This window comes from Mytilus trossulus, chromosome 8 (assembly GCF_036588685.1).
Source record: "Mytilus trossulus isolate FHL-02 chromosome 8, PNRI_Mtr1.1.1.hap1, whole genome shotgun sequence".
In the NCBI taxonomy this organism is placed as follows: Eukaryota; Metazoa; Mollusca; class Bivalvia; order Mytilida; family Mytilidae; genus Mytilus; species Mytilus trossulus.
In genome coordinates, this window is record NC_086380.1 from 27,824,904 (window position 1) to 27,845,535 (window position 20,632).

General features: G+C 30.9%; 1 protein-coding gene across 1 annotated transcript; it reads right to left on the reverse strand.

Moving 5' to 3' along the window:
- Positions 1 to 9,379: 9,379 nt before the first annotated feature.
- Positions 9,380 to 18,266, reverse strand: LOC134727536 (uncharacterized). The gene is made up of 7 exons (XM_063591917.1): positions 18,159 to 18,266; positions 16,451 to 16,544; positions 15,037 to 15,069; positions 12,686 to 12,724; positions 11,562 to 11,597; positions 9,896 to 9,926; positions 9,380 to 9,431 (listed from the first exon to the last, which is right to left on the reverse strand). Exons 1-7 carry the CDS (start codon positions 18,264 to 18,266, stop codon positions 9,380 to 9,382), a joined length of 393 nt encoding a protein of 130 aa, XP_063447987.1.
- Between the last annotated feature and the right edge of the window lie 2,366 nt (positions 18,267 to 20,632).

The following is a 20,632-nucleotide window of genomic DNA, read 5'->3' on the forward strand; positions in this document are numbered from 1 at the left end:
TGAAGAGCATGCACTGAAGACCAAAAGTTCCAAACAGTTGCAAATATTACGGCTTCAGTATTCTGCCTTGGAAAAGAACATCCTTATTATTTAGAATAATTCATATTTTTACAACCATAATTTTAATAAAATGACTATATATTAGATTTTTTTCATACTTGGCAATGTTGGATGTAGTCCGACCGAGGAAAAGGATGCATATGAACTTGTTCAAATGTGTAAAACGAATTATATAATGCCGATGAAAATACATTGGACGATTCTATGCAAAAAGTGAACTGTCCCCGATCAAAAATTGATTATGTATGCTCTTTAGATCGTACACTACATCCGACTATTTTAGTACAAATTTTTAAATAGCAAAAGAAAATTGGACAACTGCAAGGGTTTATCAGACATTTTGCTTCATGTAGAGAAATGCCGTTAAAAATGTTAAGATGATTATTGAATACAGAAAATCCAATCATAGCAATATCATAAGTGTTAAAATATCTATGCAGTTCCAATAATCACATTAAGGAAAATTTTATTTGAATATATTTGATGTATTTAAATAAATACGCATTCATGTTTAACGCAAACACCATTCTTATAAATAAATACATGTTTGTATTAATCTTTATTTTTATCCGTTTCGAAATAAATAGAATATAATTGCAGTAACAAAACATGTTCTGCCTATTGGAATACAATATTTCCTGTTTTTTTTTTAAAGTACGAGTATATATTATATGGTTTGATATGTCGTTTTTCTTATTTTTCGGATAGCATGTGCGGAAATCATTGAATTTTATATGGAATGGTTTTCCATGATTTGTAGTGACTGAACATGTGTAAAGCAGTTCCTAATTGGTACGTTTATTGGTAAATGATTAATAAATTAAGGTACAGTTACAATTTATTACAACTACAAACAATGTCACTATAGGGCCTAACAAGATTTTGTGAGGTAGACAAAATTGACCCTCAAACGATCGTATTGACGTTTGATGTCTAAAAAATAGGCAGATCGGACATCTTTTTAACTTTATGTAAAGACTAATTTAGTTTGGGATTAATTGTAATTAATATATTAAAACGAGACTAACAAATGCATTTTTTTATTTAGATAAACAATAACTTTACCTAACGAAGCCGTGCGTAAATTCTATATCGGCATTTCTGATTGAAAAATTCTTGTTTAATGGAATAAAACGTATTCAAAGTAAACTTTCTCGCTTTTCTCCGCAATATGTATTAAATAAATTAATGTATTTTTTATGTATTCGGGAAAATTAGTGGATATAGAAAAAGTGGCAATTTTTACCTTTCATACCTTAACCTTCATAAAACATCAAATTGACTCGTCCAGTGTACAGTTTGAAGGTCATTTATGTGACTTGACACATTCATACAACTTCTGATTTAATCCATACATGTATGAAAAACGTACAGTTTGAAGTTAAACTAATGATAGGTGCAAATTTGTTAGAGAGAAAATGTCAGATATTTTAAGTTCAACTTTTTGCAATAACGTATAAAAATGTGTCAACCAAAAGTTTTACTCTAAAATTGTAAACATAGAAAACGTGGGCTTCAAATTTCTGCATAATTAGGGACCTTATACAGAAAATTCGCCCTTTTAAAGCTTGAAATATTTCTCAAATAATATAATATGATCTCAAAGTAAAATCATTCCTTTAAACACTACAAAAATAATGCATTCTGATTGATATAGTAATATTGTCATCAAGTGCGCTGGAGTGAACAATGGCATAGCAAACATCTAATTCCCTAACATAATGTTATCACACACTTTAGCAAACAAAAATAGAAAAAACGATTGTAGATTATAACGAAAATTGATTTCGAACAAGACTATGTTTTAATTTACGCTATGCTCATTGCACTATCTAGTTATCTTATTCACTTCGGGAAATCAGGTTCAAAGTTCTATTTTCAAATTTGCATTACTCTTGATTGAATTGTGCTACGTAAAGTGACATTTTTATTCATTTCTAAGTAAACGTTATCACAGCTTGATGATACAATATACTGTGGATTCAGTATTATTCGTTGGATACCAATTTTCGTGGATGTCGTGGGTAAAGGTGAACCACGAAACTAAATGTTCAACGAATAACAAATTGTCCATAGGATTGTTTGCAGATATTTGCAAAACCACGAAACCAATTATCTACGAAAATGTAAAATTTCTATAATCCACGAAAATTGGTACCCACGAAAATAAATTAATCCACAGTATTAGCCAAAATCTAAACCTGTTGATAAGTATTGTATAAGTGTATCAAGTGTTTATGATAACTTAACCGTAAAATAAGAGTTTTAACTGAAATAGATTTACTAAAACTAGCATGATTTTGTATCAATATAACTTCAACTTCATGGAAAAATAAGTTGACCAAAAAATGAAACTTTATGCAGGACGAAAGGAATAAATAACGGATTTACAGACCAAAGCGCAGTATGCGTCACAAATATTTACAAGTCGAACATTAAATATAAAGACAGCGGAATAGCGACAATCGTTTAAACAAAATAGGCATGATGAATTTAAAAAACGAACTCGCGACATACATTTTACGGTAACTTAATATTTCAATTTAATATGCCAGACGCGCATTTCGTATACATCAGACTCATCAGTGACGCTCAGATCACAACAGTTATCATGCCAAACAAGTACGAAGTTGTAGAGCAATGAGACCAAAATTCCAAAATGAGGTCTGCCAAATACGGCTAAGGTAATATATTCCTCGGATTAGAAAATCCATAGTTTTTCAAAAAGTCTGAAGTTTTGTCAACTTAACATTGCCTTAGCATGCTTAATACTATTAATTACACTCAAGATGTGACGTTAGACATCTTTCTTCTTTTTGTGAAAAGTATACAGATATATCACTTTTGCATGTTATGAATGAACATTTCTTTAATGAATCATAATTGTAGTGCTAAATCAAGAAACTTAAAAACGTTGGTTGCAACAGATCCAGTTATGTATATTTTATCATTATGTTCTGTAATTTAGGGAAGTTTTATGTTTTATAAGCATATGCCTTTTTGTGTCGGTTCTATCTACCGGTAGAAAAGGTTCATCGGTTCTCAGTCACACCATTAAATCTTCACAAAGAACTGTGACAAGAGTTTTGAAGGTAAATAATGGAGGACGATTTGGAAAATGGAGTAGAACTGAATTTTGTGCAAGGGGATATTATGCAAGTGGATTTTCATTGAAGGTAACCGTTTTCTATAGAACAACACGCATGATACAAGTAAGTCACAATTCAAAAAGACAAACAACAAAATGAATCTAAGAGGATATGGGACAAGGTAACGTAAATAACAAACAAACAACCAAGATAGGTAAATAGTAGTTCGTCAAGCTTTACGTCTCTCATCTTTTCATAAAAAGCTATGAATATTAGACAGAATTTATCAAACAATTTTGCATCAACGCAAAATTGAAAGACAATATAACGCACGACGACAATTACTGGTTATATACTAGATCAAAGAAGATGCGGTATAAGTGTCAATGAGACATATCTCCTTCAAAATACAGTTTTGTAAAATTTAAAGCTACAGAAGTTCGAAGTGCAGATTTCAACAATGAGCAATTGTTCACACCGAATATAATATAATAGGTAGAAAGAAGACAAGATCGTTTACCCCATATGTTTCTTTTTTCACCTGACAGATGGTTATACAATCTCTCTTCTCCCACTTTATCTTCCTTTTCCATTGTGGAGTTTTTTTTTATTAAACACAAAGTGATTTTTCATGCATTATCTTTACAAAACCGAACAATTTTGCACAACCTGTAGCGTGAACAAAAAGTCCGGTGACCCATACTTTTTATATTTTTGATTTCAAAACAACATGATAAAAACTTCATTTAGACAAATAGTTATCAAAAGAACCAGCATTATAATTAAGTACGTCAGACGCGCGTTTCGTCTACATTAGACTCATCAGCGACAGTTATTATTAAAAATTCAATCAATTTTAATTAAGACACCCAGCCCCTTTAATAGTCTTCTAAAAGTGAGGTCAATGTCAAATTGACGTTATAGATGTAGACCTTTGCTTGTTTTTTGCTCCATTTCTTACAATGCAAGAAATTTATGAAGAAGTATATGTATACGCAAACAAAATATGTGGAATATTTAATGAAATTTGTTCAAACTAATATGAACACGTATTAGAATTATTGTCTTTGGAATGTTTAATCTGAAAATATTTAATTTATACTGCACTTCAAAACTTATGGCACTATGTATGTTTTTTTCTGCCTCAGCTTTAGACTCGAAAAAGAGTTGCATTTTCTCAATTATCATTAAACAAAAAAAATCTCCAAAACAAGGAAAAAGAGACGACAGTGGTTTAAATGCTATTCGCCTGAAATGTCGAAGGGGAACTGGCGCTCCAAATACTGGTGGTACTATAACAGCGAGAGAAGGTCCCTGGGGTCGATGGACAAAAGCTCGGAATTGTCGATCTGGTAAACGTTTGGTTAGTTTTCGTCTACAAGTTCAACCAAAACAGGTATACAGTATTTCGTAAAAAGCGATACATTTCTTTTTAATTAAATTAATTTGTTTTTTCAATCAGTTTGCTACCAGCATCGTTAAATATTTTGCAATAGTTCTGGTTAAGCACAAAGTTCCGTCAATCATGCATCTTTTATATCACAAGAAGGTTCATTTACTTAATTATTAGTCCAGTAAGAGTAATCATAATTGTCAGAAACATTCTCGTGAATTGAGGAAATCTTTAATATTCATAATACTCGTAATTGATCTATTTTTGTTATCATAAAAGATATATCATGATTTTTTTTCAGGCAAATTTACACATATCTGTTAAATATTTTCAGCATAGGCATGGGTTAACACATACAACTTAATCGATAACCCACATACAACTTAATCGGTAACCCACATACAACTTAATCGGTAACCCACATACAACTTAATCGGTAACCCACATACAACTAAATCGGTAACCGACATACAACTCAATTGGTAACCCACATACAACTTAATCGGTAACCCACATACAACTTAATCGGTAACCCACATACAACTAAATCGGTAACCCACATACAACTAAATCAGTTACCCACACACAACTTAATCGATAACCCACATACAACTTAATCGGTAACCCACAAACAACTTAATCGGTAACCCACATACAACTAAATCGGTAACCCACATACAACTTAATCGGTAATCCACATACAACTAAATCGGTAACGCACATACAATTTAATCGGTAACCCACATACAACTTAATCGGTAACCCACATACAACTTAATCGGTAACCCACATATAACTTTATCGGTAACCCACATACAACTAAATCGGTAACTCACATACAACTTAATCGGTAACCCACATACAACTAAATCGGTAACCCACATACAACTAAATCGGTAACCCACATACAACTTTATCGGTAACCGACATACAAATTAATCGATAACCCACATACAACTAAATCGATAACCCACATACAACTTAATCGGTAACCCACATACAACTTAATCGATAACCCACATACAACTAAATCGGTAACCCACATACCATTTTATAGGTAACTTGAATATTTACCTTGATTATATATTTGTAGTAAATACAGGCTATTGTTACGTGTATGAATCTATCAAATTAATGGATACAATAATAGTAGGAATATGATGAGTCATTTTTTATAAAGGTAATACAGCATTTATTTTAAATGAGATTAAGAACCGATAGCAAAATATTATTCACCGAGCCTTTTTCACTGTTACATACCTTCAGTTAGAACAAATAGACCCGATAGATTGATCCATAAATTGTGGATTTTTATTCGTTGGTTCTAGTTTGCGGGGATTTTGTAGTAACCGGGAACAATGAATTTTAATGCCCAAATAGATTTATATCTTACGGTATCTGTCAACTTTCGACAGTTATGTATTACATAAAATTTACATGTTTCATGAGATAAATGTCGTATCTATCTTGATGCAGTGATATATTTGTTGTAGGGTACTGGAGATGATACATCTGCAAACTCTGTACGTTTTAAATGCAGAAAAATCAATGGTGGGAAGAAGGGTGACTTAGGTAAATCTGGAATTAGAGGGAAATTTGGAGCTTGGAGTAAAACATGTCCTGAAAGATCTGCTATATGTGGTATGCAAGTTAGAATGGCACCCCGTCAAGGAGTAGGCGATGATACGGCATTGAATGACGTACGGTTCTATTGCTGTAAATAATACAAACCTATAAAAAAGAAGATATAGTATGCTGAAAATTTGGTTTGTTTGTTTATCTATTTAGCATCACCACTTGTTTATACAATGAAGATTTCCAAAATGTGTTCATATGATGAAATGATATCCATGATATACTTGGTTTTACTCTTCATGTGTACAATAAACAAATATACCTCTGTATTTATTTTCGTGATTGGTTTTCTTTCACTCTAAGTCATAAATGCGCTAGTGTTTCGGAAGTCAATGACATTGTCAGAACATTAAATCCTTTTACTAGTCATATGTTTTTTTATGTATTCTGATTCTCACAGTCATGTTTAAGGTGCTGTTTGGTGCAGTGCTATAATTAAATCATCAATCAATTCAGTAGCTGTGACCTACGAGTTATAAAGAGTTACTATATATTTGCCTTTTACATTATTGGTTTGATACTTTTTGTCATTTACTGCTTCAGTTGATACATATTTATTTACAAACAGTTAAAGGTACATTTTTACTAAAATGCTTTTAGCAGCACTGTGACTTCCCTCGATTAATGAATATGTAAGACATGTAATTGATTGTTGATAACAATACTGATAAAATTAGTGCATTAAATTTCAGATTTTGGACAATGGGTACATATAAAAGGAATACCTTTGCATCTTATCCCCTCGAACTAGAGATAAATAATACAACATATGCAATTATTTGTGAATCATATCTTTACTTACATCTAAACTTTGATTGAAAACATTAGAAATAATTTCAATTTCCTAATTGTGAACTTTCCATCTCTATGTAGCAACAGTCCAGCAGCGCCGGCATACGGAGTAAATATTTCTTAATTTATACGATATTCCGGTCTTATATTTCCTATCATTGATATAGAGGTTTGTTTCACACAAGGAATGTATTAAAACGAGAGTTCCAAATTGTGAATTTGAAGCCAACCCTTCGTAAATTGTACGGACTCTATCACAACTTCATTGACGATTATAGAATATCCGTTTCACAAATGATATCTTTTGTTCCTAATTTCGTTCCTAAAACACATTCCCTTTTCACGAATGTGACCTACCGAAAAGGACTATAACCGGGTTTGTGATTGCATGACCAATACGACGGACGGGTGGCACACCAGGAGCAAGATACACCAGATAAACCATACACTGTGGATTATTTATTATTGGTTGCATACTAATTTTCGTTGATTTTGTGAGTACAAGTAAGCAAAAGAATGTTCCACGATCAACAAATTTCTAATAGTAGTGTTTTCAGAATTGGCAAAACCTAGAACCACAAACATGCAAGGTTTCCTCACCCATAGAGATTGGCACCACAAAGAAATATAAATTATAGGTATCTAAAACAAATTATATACCGATCTCATTGAATACTGACAAAATATTTACATTTCTCACTTCTGAATCACTTTTCTGAATTCATCCTTACCTGATCTTTGAAAGCTATCAATTTATCGGAACTGAAAAAGTGGAAGAGGTTTATGACCAAACAAAACTTAACTAAAAAGACAAATTCGTCTAAGGTCAACGTTAACTCAGAAAGTAGAAACATTAGTGAACTGATGACCAAATTTTGTTATCTGTTTTCATATTTTCATTTGAGTGAAGGTTTTCTCTTAAGCATCTCTCATCTTCTTATTTAAATTCATGTTGTTGAAGGTATCAATGGTGGTCTCCCGAAACAGTTGATTGATATGTTGGTGTTAAACTTCAGCATTATAGTGATATTTCGTGGCAATTATGTTTTATTGGTGGAGACTGGCAAAGTGTACGCTATTTTGTGCATTTTTTTGGGGGATCTTTTTCTGTGATAATTCTTTATATCATGCTACTCGCTTAAGATTGAACTAATTAGACACTTGCAGTTACTAATGTAATTGACAGGAAATTGACAACATCGTCATAGTTATAATAGCGATACACAGAGCATTATTGATCATCTCAACTCGATTGCTGTTCTTTTCTTGAGCCGGTATAATAATCTAGTAACCTGCTGCATGCGGCATTCGAACTCACGAACTCAGAGCTGATAGACTAGAGATACATTAATTCGACCCATACACCGATGCATCTTCCTAACCAAAAATATAGTGTTAATTCCAAATCGCACATTTAACATCTTTCAACAACTATAACAAACAATAAACCGATAAAAACACTAACAGGATCTAATGATGAACCTGATTGTAAGGTCAGAACAGTTTAAACTTTATTTAATAAATATACTGACCGGCTTTAGAAACGCAACACTAGATTAATTTTGTGTTGTTTTTGAATGAATGTGTCACCGTCAAAAGCGATGACTGCCTGTTACAAACGCCAAAATGATTGTCAAAAAGGTCAACAAATACTTTCTGACATGTTTTAGGTTCTGTTTTACACCTTCTGATTTTGCTTTTGTTGACCCATTAATTGCTTTTGGCAGTTATGCAGTTAGAACTTGAGGGCTTTAACGGTTTTCCTAAAGTCGATTCTTTGGTAATTCAGTTTATGGGAAACATTTATGGAATGAATCTGTACTCAATGACACTCGGCAATTTGATGAGCAGTTGACGTTGCGGCCGTAAACATGTCTTGCAAATGACGTTGCGTATTCAATTTCTGTTGACGTTTCATTGTCACTACATGTTGATCTGTTCATTGGTGGCTAAAAACAAATCTTGTCTACTTGTTTTGTTGTCGGAAGGACAGTAAGACGAGTTTCTGAAGTCATAAAGTATGGTTGCAGCACGTTTTGTTTTCATGTTTGCAGTATTCTTTAGGGATAATTCAGTTTTTTTATTTCTCAGTCTTGGAAAAATGGGGATGCAACATTTTAAAACTGAATAAAGTGAGGCAAAGGATTTAAAGAAATGTTTCACAAAGCAAAAAAAACAATCTTTCATGGGTCCAAAATTTCGCTTTAAGAAATTCGTGCGACTTCAAAAATTCGGTATGCTCAATGACCACAGGTAAGTCAGATTTTGATTTTTTGTAAGGAGAAAGAAGTATGGTAAGCATGGACAGAAGTTATAAGAGAATCTAACAAGATGTGGTAGTAAAAAAAAACAAAAAACGAGTAGTGTTGCGTTTCTAATTTCGTCAGTATACATTATATGATATAAAAGTTTATAACATTTCACTTGAAGATGTCTTATATTCTTTTGTTTGCCATTTCATTCTGAAATATAGAATAAGAAATAACTGAATACGATCAAAAACGTATGTCATATATCACAATCATTTTATGACACCTGTTACATTCGAATTATAAAGAATCAAATCTAATAAAAAGTGTTGTATACATCATTTATTCGATGAAGACTAAAACAAAGTTATTACAAAATGAAATATATCAATAGTATCTTGTTATGTAAACATGGTAAATAACATATGACAGAACTTACATACTTATGTAATAAAAGGACTATAACAACATGAACAAGACGCATCTATTTCGAATGTGAATTGAAACATTGGAGATGTAATTTATATGATATAAATATGCATATAATTTTTAACCATGTTAACTGTAGACATGGACAGTTTTTGACATGCATTTTTGATGAGCGATGAAATATCTTTAATTGATATCCTAATTCTGTCAAGTGTTATTACTATAACAATATAGAAAAGTATACTTACTTGCATTGTTTTATGCACTGTTCACGATTTTCTGCAATTCAAAATAGATGAAGACCATAAGTATGACAATAAACATAGTCCATATCTTAACGTTAAAGACACATGCTGCTTACTTAAAATGTATTACATGAAGAAAACCTTAATCTTTTGGACATAATCTGATAAACTGCATTTTGTAACGCTTGAATAAAGTATTAAGATTTAGATTTTTTAAAGGCTGAAACTTTAATATAGTTAACTAGTCTATGTTTTTCAATCATTAGATCTTAATTAGTACAATTGATAGATATAGGAAGATGTGGTGTGTGTGTGCCAATGAGACAGTACAATTGAGCATGGAAATGGGGAATGTGTCAAAGAGACAAGAACCCAACAAAAAACAGACAACACCAGATGGTCACCACTTTCTTCAATGCAGCAAGAAACTGCACCCGGAGTTTTTTTTCAGCTGGCGCCTTCGCAAATATCTATAGATGTGCAGTGATAATGGACGCCATATTAAACTCCAAATTATACACAAGAAACTAAAATTAAATATACCTCTAGCCAATGTAGAAAAGTAAATGCATAACAATACGTACATTAAAATTCAGTTCAAGAGAAGTCCCTGTCCGATGTAAGAAGAATTAAAGAAGTAACAAAATAAAATAATCAAAATGACATTGATACATAAAAAATACGACTAGCAGTTAATTGACATGCCAGCTCCAGACGACATCAATTTAACTCATTGAAATATTATGTCTTCATCATATGAATATCCGACACTATCCCTCCCAGTATGGGTTTAGTATCATACCAACATAAAATAAATGTGAAGAACATAACCCATGTCATGCCAACAACTGGTTTTAAATAAATGTGTCTAATTCCAATGCAAAGACCTATATACATGATATAAGTGAATGAATAATTAAGACCAAAATATGCATTCTTTAATGACCTAACAACAGTTTGTAACTATATTCTAAACAGTATGTTGAAAGGTTTTGTTAGCTTTTGAGGTGAATACTGACATTGTTATGCTTTGAAAAAAATATTACCCAAGCGATTGGATGTGAGATACCTGAACGTATAAGATGTCTGTATGATGAGTTATATGTATGAAAGATGTCCTTGTACTGATGATCAAATTTAGTGAATGTTTTGACTAGTTTATGATATCGAAAACCCTGGTGTTATGATTTTTATAGAAATACATCAACTTATCTCGCTTAAATCTAAAGCGTTATTACATACACGAGCGAATCGTTCAAGTTTAGATAAATGAATATCAAAATATGGTGAAATGTGAACGTCATTTTCGAAATAAAGGATAATTAACGATAGGAAACGAGAAAAATATCTCTTTCGTCATACATTTGTGTATTAAGCTTTCCGTTTATGATATAGACATCAAGATCGAGAAAAAAGGCATTGTTTGTATTAGTTTTATTAAAAGAATGTTTAACAGGATAAATGTATTTAGTATACCTACTTAAGTCGTCATTATGTCATCAAAATATCTAAAAGTATTTCAACTGTTACATTCATACGTTTATTTTTTGTTGTCATAATGACAATGATGAAAATATCATTGATTTGTCGTATTGTCAATTAAGTTTCGAAAATCACGCCAACGATGAATTTTGAAGTTTTAAACGTTACATAGTTGTACAACACTTACCTCCAGATTGAATGCATCCTGCCACACAACTTTCAACTTTAATATAGAAATGAGATTTTCAATTATGTAACCTAACAGCAATCAATAAATAATTACAAAGAAACCTCTGTTATAAAAGTGTAACAAGTTGTTGATTTCCATTGATTCGTGAATTGTAAGTGTTATTGGGAAATTACTGTTATCAATAAAAGTTCCTACGCCCGAAAGATCTATTAGACTTTTAAGAAACAGTATGAAAAGAATATATTAGAACCATTTATCAAAATTATCAAATCAAACAGGAAAGGTTTCATTTGATAGAGTCTTCCAAAGTTTAATTGTCAAATTCAGATAAAAATTTTACTACGGTGAAAAGAAATCTATATATTTCTAAATGGGTTTGTCTCTATGAAAGATAAATATTTGCGTTAAACGAGCCTTGTTCAAAATTCATTGATAACTGATTTATTGGAAAGCAACTGTGAGTCATTTGTATATGCAAATCAAAATAAAACAAAAAAGGAATCATCGTTAATTTCTATAATTTTTCTTCGTTAGTTTCATTATAGAATAATGAGAACTAAATAACCAATCCCAGTTCAACTTTAAATTATCAAGAGTGTAAGGGTGTTTCAATTTTCCATCGCATATATATATTCCTAAATTTATAATTCTATTCATTTACTGGTAATATGGATTTAATTTAGGTGAAAATAGGAGTTAACAGAAACTATCAAAAGTACCAGGATTATAATTTATACGCCAGACGCGCGTTTCGTCCACATTAGACTCATCAGTGACGCTCAGATCAAAATAGTTAAAAAGCCAAACCTATACAAAGTTGAAGAGCATTGAGGACCCAAAATTCCAAAATGTTGTGCCAAATACGGAAAAGAGAAAAATGAGTGAAAAATACAAAATAAAAATAAAAAAAATGGTGTCAAAAATAAAGAATACAGAATATCATGAATAATAGGATGTCAAAATAAACAGATGAGAGATTAGTGCTAAAAAAGGCCAAAAATATAAAAACATTGCACATAAAATTCAAAACAAAACACATGAAAAGAGATCGTGCATCAAGGACCATCCTATCTAAGAAGGATCTGAACATAACCATCAAGTTATATGGACAATTGACTTACCACGTTTACAACTTTCGTAACATCTTTGATTTTCAGGTTCTCCAAAAGCAAAATTTTAATATTGCACCAAGATAAACCAAGGAATTATTATTATTTTACTTATATAAGTATATACACTTTAGTATATCAAGTCTTTTGATCTTTAGGGACACTAGCTACGAGAAGAAAGGAAAATCATATCGTTTGATTCGATCATATTGTTCAATCATTCACTTGCAAGTGAATTTTTTTGACCTCATTAAATCTGTATGCATTAGACCTATAACTAATCCATTAGCTAGAGATTGGTTATGCCATTCTAAAAGAAAAGAATTTCAGCATTTACATTGAAACAAGGGTTTACCGCTTCGTCGACTAAATCTATACATACAAATTATTCTTGTACAGATAAAAATTTTAATCACTTCTTTGCAACATATAACATGAAATCAAACAGAACTTAGAAAGACATGCGCATTTTTTGTATTTATGCCTATATCGGATTATGTTACTATCGACACTATTCAGAAGCCATATCGATAGTTAATGGATAGCGTCTAGCTTACACCCGAAATTCTAAAATATATTATCGAGTGCATGCTTTCTAAACTATTTATTTCCGATTTATTGCAATTTGGATTTCTGTTTAAGAATGTTGTAAATAATACCTAAAAAAATTTAAATCGGCGAATCTGAATTTCACAGCTAGTGTCCCTTTAATCAAATCCATTGTTTATTGGGTGTTTATTCATATACATTCCAAAATGAAAATGTTAACAAAACTTCCAACTTACCAAACTATGTTTGGGTGCTGACGTCTTTCTTGCTACCATACCCTAAATTTACTTAAGCGTAGAAAGGTCAACGATTTTTCAGGTTTCCCGTTATTTTATCGCCTTGCTTGTTGACCACATTTCTTGTTGCTATTTTCACATGATATGTTTCCGTTGGTACGATAATTGTTACTAAGCTCATCAAAGATACCAGGATTATTTTTTTATTTTTGCGATAAGACCGCATTTCGTGTACAAAAGACATATCAGTGACGCTCAAATATAAAGAAGGTTAAAAAGGTTAAAAAAAAGTAAAAAGTTAAAGATCATTAAAGACCAAACGTTCCTAATAGTTTTGCCTTAAACAACTAAGTTAATTTATTCCTGAAGTAGAACAGTCCAGGTATTTCAAAATTTAAAGTCATATGAAACGAGTGACTGGTGAATATCCAATTCTAGAACCAATGCATGTATATTTCTTCTGTGCACGATATAATGATTTTTTTACGCGAATATATCGTATAATCTACAAATATTTTTTCTTCTCTGTCTGTTATGAATTAACAAATTAATATAGCAGCCCATTACATGTTTTGACTACGAAGTTTACCGATTGTCACTTTATAATAAACTATCTACAAAAAACATGGATATTGAGCACGCGTTTAACATGTGCAATCAGACAATAGTTTATTTCAGTGACAGACCAATGCGTATTGCGATCATTGGACGTTTACGAGAGGGTTCACGTTATGGTCACTCTGTATACGGAAAATATGTCGGCAAATAGCTACCTGGAAGCAAGCAATTAAAAAGTAGACTTTTCCTTAATGTGGACAAATCAAAGATTTTTCTTCAGAAAAAAGTATATGTTCAACAGTTAAATAATGAAAACTGTCCATTTTGCTATCATTTTTTTTAACTTGAGGTTTCATATGACTTTAAAGTTTTGTAAACAGATAATTTTTAATTATGACAATATCGATGATAATTTATGTCAACGCAGAAGTGCTGTAATTTTCTAATTGTTGATCTTCTGTATTTAATTTATTTCAGTATGTAGACATTATAACAGTTCAATTAATCGAAACTATCATGTCATTAGCTCACCTATTAAATTAATTAAATCAACTTCGATTACAATAAATCACAGTGTTAAAGTTCTACAACAATCAACAAACAAGACTATTTAAATATTAAGGATGTTCGCTACTCAGTTTAAAAATTACAAGCTTTTCTAAAGACTGTTATAAACTGAAAGTATATAAATAAAGAAACTAAAAAAGCAGAAAAATGGAGGGTCCGTGTGCTTTTTTTTCGAGATGAGTTGTTTAAAATTTCGCGGGAAATAATTTTCTCTAGATTTTTCTTTCACTTAACATTGGCACCATTTTATTTTAAAAAATATGGAAAAAAAACCAAGGATATCATGAGATTTGAAAATATGTCTTTTTAAATAATATCTAATAAAAATACGAAAAGAAAAGTAGGGGTTAGTGGGGAATTATTTTAATGTTAATACATGGATAAAACAAGAGGATCTGGAAAATCTGGCAAAAATTTAAAAGGTAGAGGAGCAAACATCCTTAAGTAGATTACCTTCATAATCAAAACATTTGTAACACTTTATACCTGCAAGTATAAAATAATTAAAGTATCATTGTGTTTTTTCTATAACCATAAGTACTAAATTAAATATTGAAAAAAAAGGTAAAGTCAAGATTACTTTGAGATTAATCATGAACTTAATTAACTTTAGAAAGCTTCAATTAAACGTGTAAAACAATTGGAATTACTTAGTTTTTGGAAATGCACATGTAGAATAAACTCACGTTATTTAGTATGAAAAAGAATGGTGTTACTAAATTACAATCAAATTAACAATTAATATCTAACCGTCTTCATTTAACGAATACAACCACTGATAAAGAAAAGAAAAAAAACAGTTATAGTAATTAAAACCTTTCTTAATTAAACCGAGAACGCAAGTATAGCATATAGAAAGCAGAAGTGTTTACTCTTTATGTTTAAGCCACATATGTTAGTGACACAGAGCTTTGTTCCCACCATGCGTATGGGCTCGATTATTTTTGTAAACTAATATAAACTATTTTATGAATTTCATCCTTCAATGTGTGTGTTTTTGGACAATAAATAGAAGTTAAAAGCTATTACATACATTAAATTGGGAAGTAGCCGTGCAGCAGCAGTCCGAAAAACATATGTTTCAGAAACGGAAACGTGTGCCGCGTTACACTACCGGTTCCAAGTTCGAATAAAGGAGTAAGGAAATAATTACTCTTTTAACTGGCGCAATCGTATGTTTTATTTGTGGCCGTAATGATACCACCTAATTTTAAAACATGTCGCGCAAACGTTGCATTTGAGAAAAAAAGTAATGGCGCAAAAGGACGCATTTTTGGATCTCCATCTAGAATGAACAAGATAACTGTTAATGGTAAATACATGACGCTTATTAATGAACTTTTTCCCCATTTTTTCAACGACACTATGGATAATTGTTGTTATCAATAAACGACATTTATCAAATAAAAAAGTTTACCCTAAAAGGAATGAAACTATAGAGAACCGTACACATCTGTTTTGAACGTATACGACTGGGTTAACAGTAATAGAACATTTCAAACATGTGGGATAGTAAATTCGACCTTTTCACTTTTCGAGTGTTAAAGTAGTTTTCCTTAACGTATTATTTCAGTTTGAACTGGTAAGACGACTTTGCTGATGATTAAAGATTTACAATCGAAATGTCAAAAGCGACACATCGAATCGATTCATTAAATAGTGGTAAAACGTATTTTGTGTCCATTTCAGCCGTTTTAGTGAAAATAGATTTTGAAGAAAATGGTATAGTATATTTTATCTGATACAAGGAAGAAAATATACACTTTTAGTTAAGCACGGATCATATATCCTTCTGTTTAAAAACTATGCTGACATTTAACAAACAAATGTACCTACCGGTAATTATAATGATAAAATTATTACTTACATTCTCTATCTACGCTCTGTTTTATAAAAACAAATACTACGACCAAAACCAAAATGATTGCAATGTGTTGCATAATCTCACAGTAGCGGGACACCTGAAAATGTTTAAAAGCATTACAAAATTTATAATTTATTCAAAGCAAATTAAAAAGTATTTACCTATATCTGCTACAGCTGCAACATCTTTACTTATTTGTCTCACTTCAATTGGTTTTAAACAAAAACAAATGAAAGGCATATTACATTCATATATTTGACCGTGTCAACATTGGTCAACCTGCCAATTACTACAATCAGATTTTTGATATCTGATATTCGAGTCACACTGAACTGATAATTCAAAAGAGTGCAACGTATGCGTGTATTATTGTCTACACAAAAAAACATACGGAATTTCTTTGTTTAAAAAATATTTTCTTTTATTTTGATAGACAATGCATCTGACATCTTCTAATGACATCAATTTTCAATTTGACAATCATACTTACACATTTAAATATACATTTCCTTTATAAATGGAGAGGTGCCTATTCAATTTTCTCACCGTTCTTCTTTAAATAATGCTAGAAGATACGATTTATCATGGATTTTTTTTTTGTACCATGGCAATTCCGATTTTAACATTTCGAATGATATCAAATACCTCACTTTAAGGACAACTGAAATACTTATCCAAACAATTATGTCGTCTTAAAAAGGCTTTTTTTAATTTTTATGTGACGCCTTGACGTCTTGCATGGCTATTCAATACTATTTTGCCATCCTGAAAGATTATTTTATTTATTCTCTAAATATAACACCTACATACGAGTACAAGAAAACACCGTTCGTGATCACAAAAAAAACTTTATGTATTCAACGGGAAGACGATAAATGTTGTCACTTGCGTGCATGATTTTCGTTCCAAAATATTCCAAAATGAACAATATATTTTTTCGTCCTTAAGCTGGAGAGCGTTTTTTTTTTTTGCACCCCTAAGGTTCCAGTAACACCCGATTTTAGACATGTATCCTTAATTGGAAAAAAAATAAAATACAAAACCCTGAGGAAAATTCAGAACGTAAAATTCTTTATCTAACGGCTAAATAAATAACTCATTTTCATTCATAACATTAAAAATTCAAAAGATTTTAAAAAAAGATAGAAATAAATGGAAATCTTTTGATCCAAATGGCTCGGGAAAAGTTGACTTTAAAAGAATTTGACTTCTCTTTTCTTTTTTAATTCTCTCTTTGTAATGAATTAAGCTCCTGACATATCCAACAATATAAAAAAAAACTTCGTGCATGTAATATCAATTACGTGCTATTGTTCATACCATTAACAAAGGGATAAGACAAAAGATTTTCAAATTTGTTAAAAATCTATTCAATATGTCTTCAACTGGAACATAATTTCAATTGTTTATTGTACGTTTTGAAATTCATTTAATAATTCCTATATTGGCCAGTGATCACATGCATGAAATGAGATGTTAAAAGATTTCAGTGTAAATAAAATCATGTAGATAAAAGTTTTGTCAGCCACGACACATAGAAGATGAATCTGGAATTGAAAAAAATCAAGTTATATTATATTACCGAACATATTAATCAGATGAATTCCTTGTGAAAACGATCATATTTCATAACATTATTGTAGCATGTGTAATGGTACTTGTGATTAAGTATCCATATATATAAAAGAGTTTTAACTTATTTTAAAATTACCTTATCGTCAGCTGCTGGTCCCTTCATTCTCATACACAAGCAATAAAGACATGCTAGAATGAAAACCACTGCTGAGGCCACACATTGTCCTATCAAAGAATCTTTCATACTTGTTGTTCAGGAAGTAAAAATAAAAGCAGAACCCGGAACACGAAAGTTCAGAGTTCAAAACCCAAACAAAACCTTACCGGTTAAATATGAAATTTGTATAGACTGACACTTGAATAGAGAATGATTAAAAAAGAAATCAGCTTATATTGTATTTTTTGTATTCGACTGAGAAAAAAGAATCTTTGTGCGATAATTAGACATACCTGAATGTAAAGCAGTATTGATACTCGTATTTAATACGATGACACAGAAGAAATATCAGGACTGCTATAAAAAAAAAAGAGTTGAGCTGATTTCATTTGTATTTCATAGAATTTTTAATTGGTTATGCTTCATTCTTTAAATTTGTTTAGATACTACTTAGTTGTTCTTTGATTCAAAGTTTATTTGTCAGTTATAATCTAAGATCACATTGTATTTCATTTGTATAATATTCCTGATAAATGTATGTATTTTGATGACTACCTTCAAAGGTATCAAATTCTGTTATCATTCGATTTTGCGGCCGCCAACTACATTAATTCCTCCCTATTTTGTAAATAAGTCAACCGTCCATGCTCTTTATTATGTAGTTTTTGATTTGAAAATAAAGTCCATCATCGAGCATCAATGACAAGAAAAGATAAATTTCATATCGAACACGTAATCAGAAGTTAAGTTAATCCACGCAGTCAAATTCATAAGTAGTTGCTCTATATGTATGTAAGTATATAAGTAATTGAGAAATGTTGAATTTTCCATTTTGGTAAATGGTTTTGCATTGTATACGTTCATATATATCCCTATCATATCAATGTTATTGATATGTCTCATATATACCCCTATCATAGCATTGTTATTGATATGTCTCATATATATTCCTATCATTGCAATGTTATTGATATGTCTCATATATATCCCTATCATATCAATGTTATTGATATGTCTCATATATATCCCTATCATAGCAATGTTATTGATATGTCTCATATATATCCCTATCATAGCAATGTTATTGATATGTCTCATATATATCCCTATCATAGCATTGTTATTGATATGTCTCATATATATCCCTATCATAGCATTGTTATTGATATGTCTCATATATATCCCTATCATAGCAATGTTATTGATATGTCTCATATAAATCCCTATCATAGCATTGTTATTGATATGTCTCATATATATCCCTATCATTGCAATGTTATTGATATGTCTCATATATATCCCTATCATAGCAATGTTATTGATATGTCTCATATATATTCCTATCATTGCAATGTTATTGATATGTCTCATATATATCCCTATCATAGCAATGTTATTGATATGTCTCATATATATCCCAATCATAGCAATGTTATTGATATGTCTCATATGTATTCCTATCATAGCAATGTTATTGATATGTCTCATATATATATCCCTATCATATCATTGATATTGATATTTATCATATATTTACTACAAAATACAGCTATTTTGTATATCTAATAAAGGTTCGTTTTTCCAGTCTGTATCACCTACCCTGTATCGCATACCCCGTATCGCATAGCTAAACCCGTATCGCATGGTAAAACCCGTATCGCATACCTTTTTTTTTTTTTTTTTTTTTTTTCAAAGAAAGTCAGTTTTTTGTTTTTTTTTGCTTAAATTTTTTTTCCCTAAAAATAGGTAAATTTTTTGAATGACGTCATTGTTTGGTATGTAACGTCAAGAACGTCAAGTTTTCATATTGTATATGACGTCACGAACATCAAGTTTTTACAACATATTTTTGGCACACTAAATGCAACTATAAAAAATACAAAACACTCAAATAAATACAATAATAAACAAAATATTTTCAAAACAACAGATTGTAAGGTAACCCAGGTGCTTCGTAAAAATAATAGAGCAGTTATTTTAAGGCTTTGAAACAAGACAAAAGCAGAATTGAAGGTAACCCAGTGCTATGGATCAGAAAACAGTTCTGTTGAAATATATGATAAAGCGTATAATACATGGCAAAATCCGTATCACATGCCGTATCACCCTCGGGCTGATATTGATGTCTCGGGATGATACGACATATGATACGGATTTTGCCATGTATTATTCTCTATTTATCATATATCCCTACCATAGCATTGTTATTGATATGTCTCATATATATATATCCCTATCATAGCAATGTTATTGATATTTATCATATGTTTAGTACAAAATACAGCTATTTTGTATATCTAATAAAGGTTCGTTTTTCCAGTCTGTATCACCTACCCTGTATCGCATACCCCGTATCGCATAGCTAAACCCGTATCGCATGGTAAAACCCGTATCGCATACCTTTTTTTTTTTTTTTATACATAAAGTCATTTTTTTGGGGTTTTTTTGCTTAA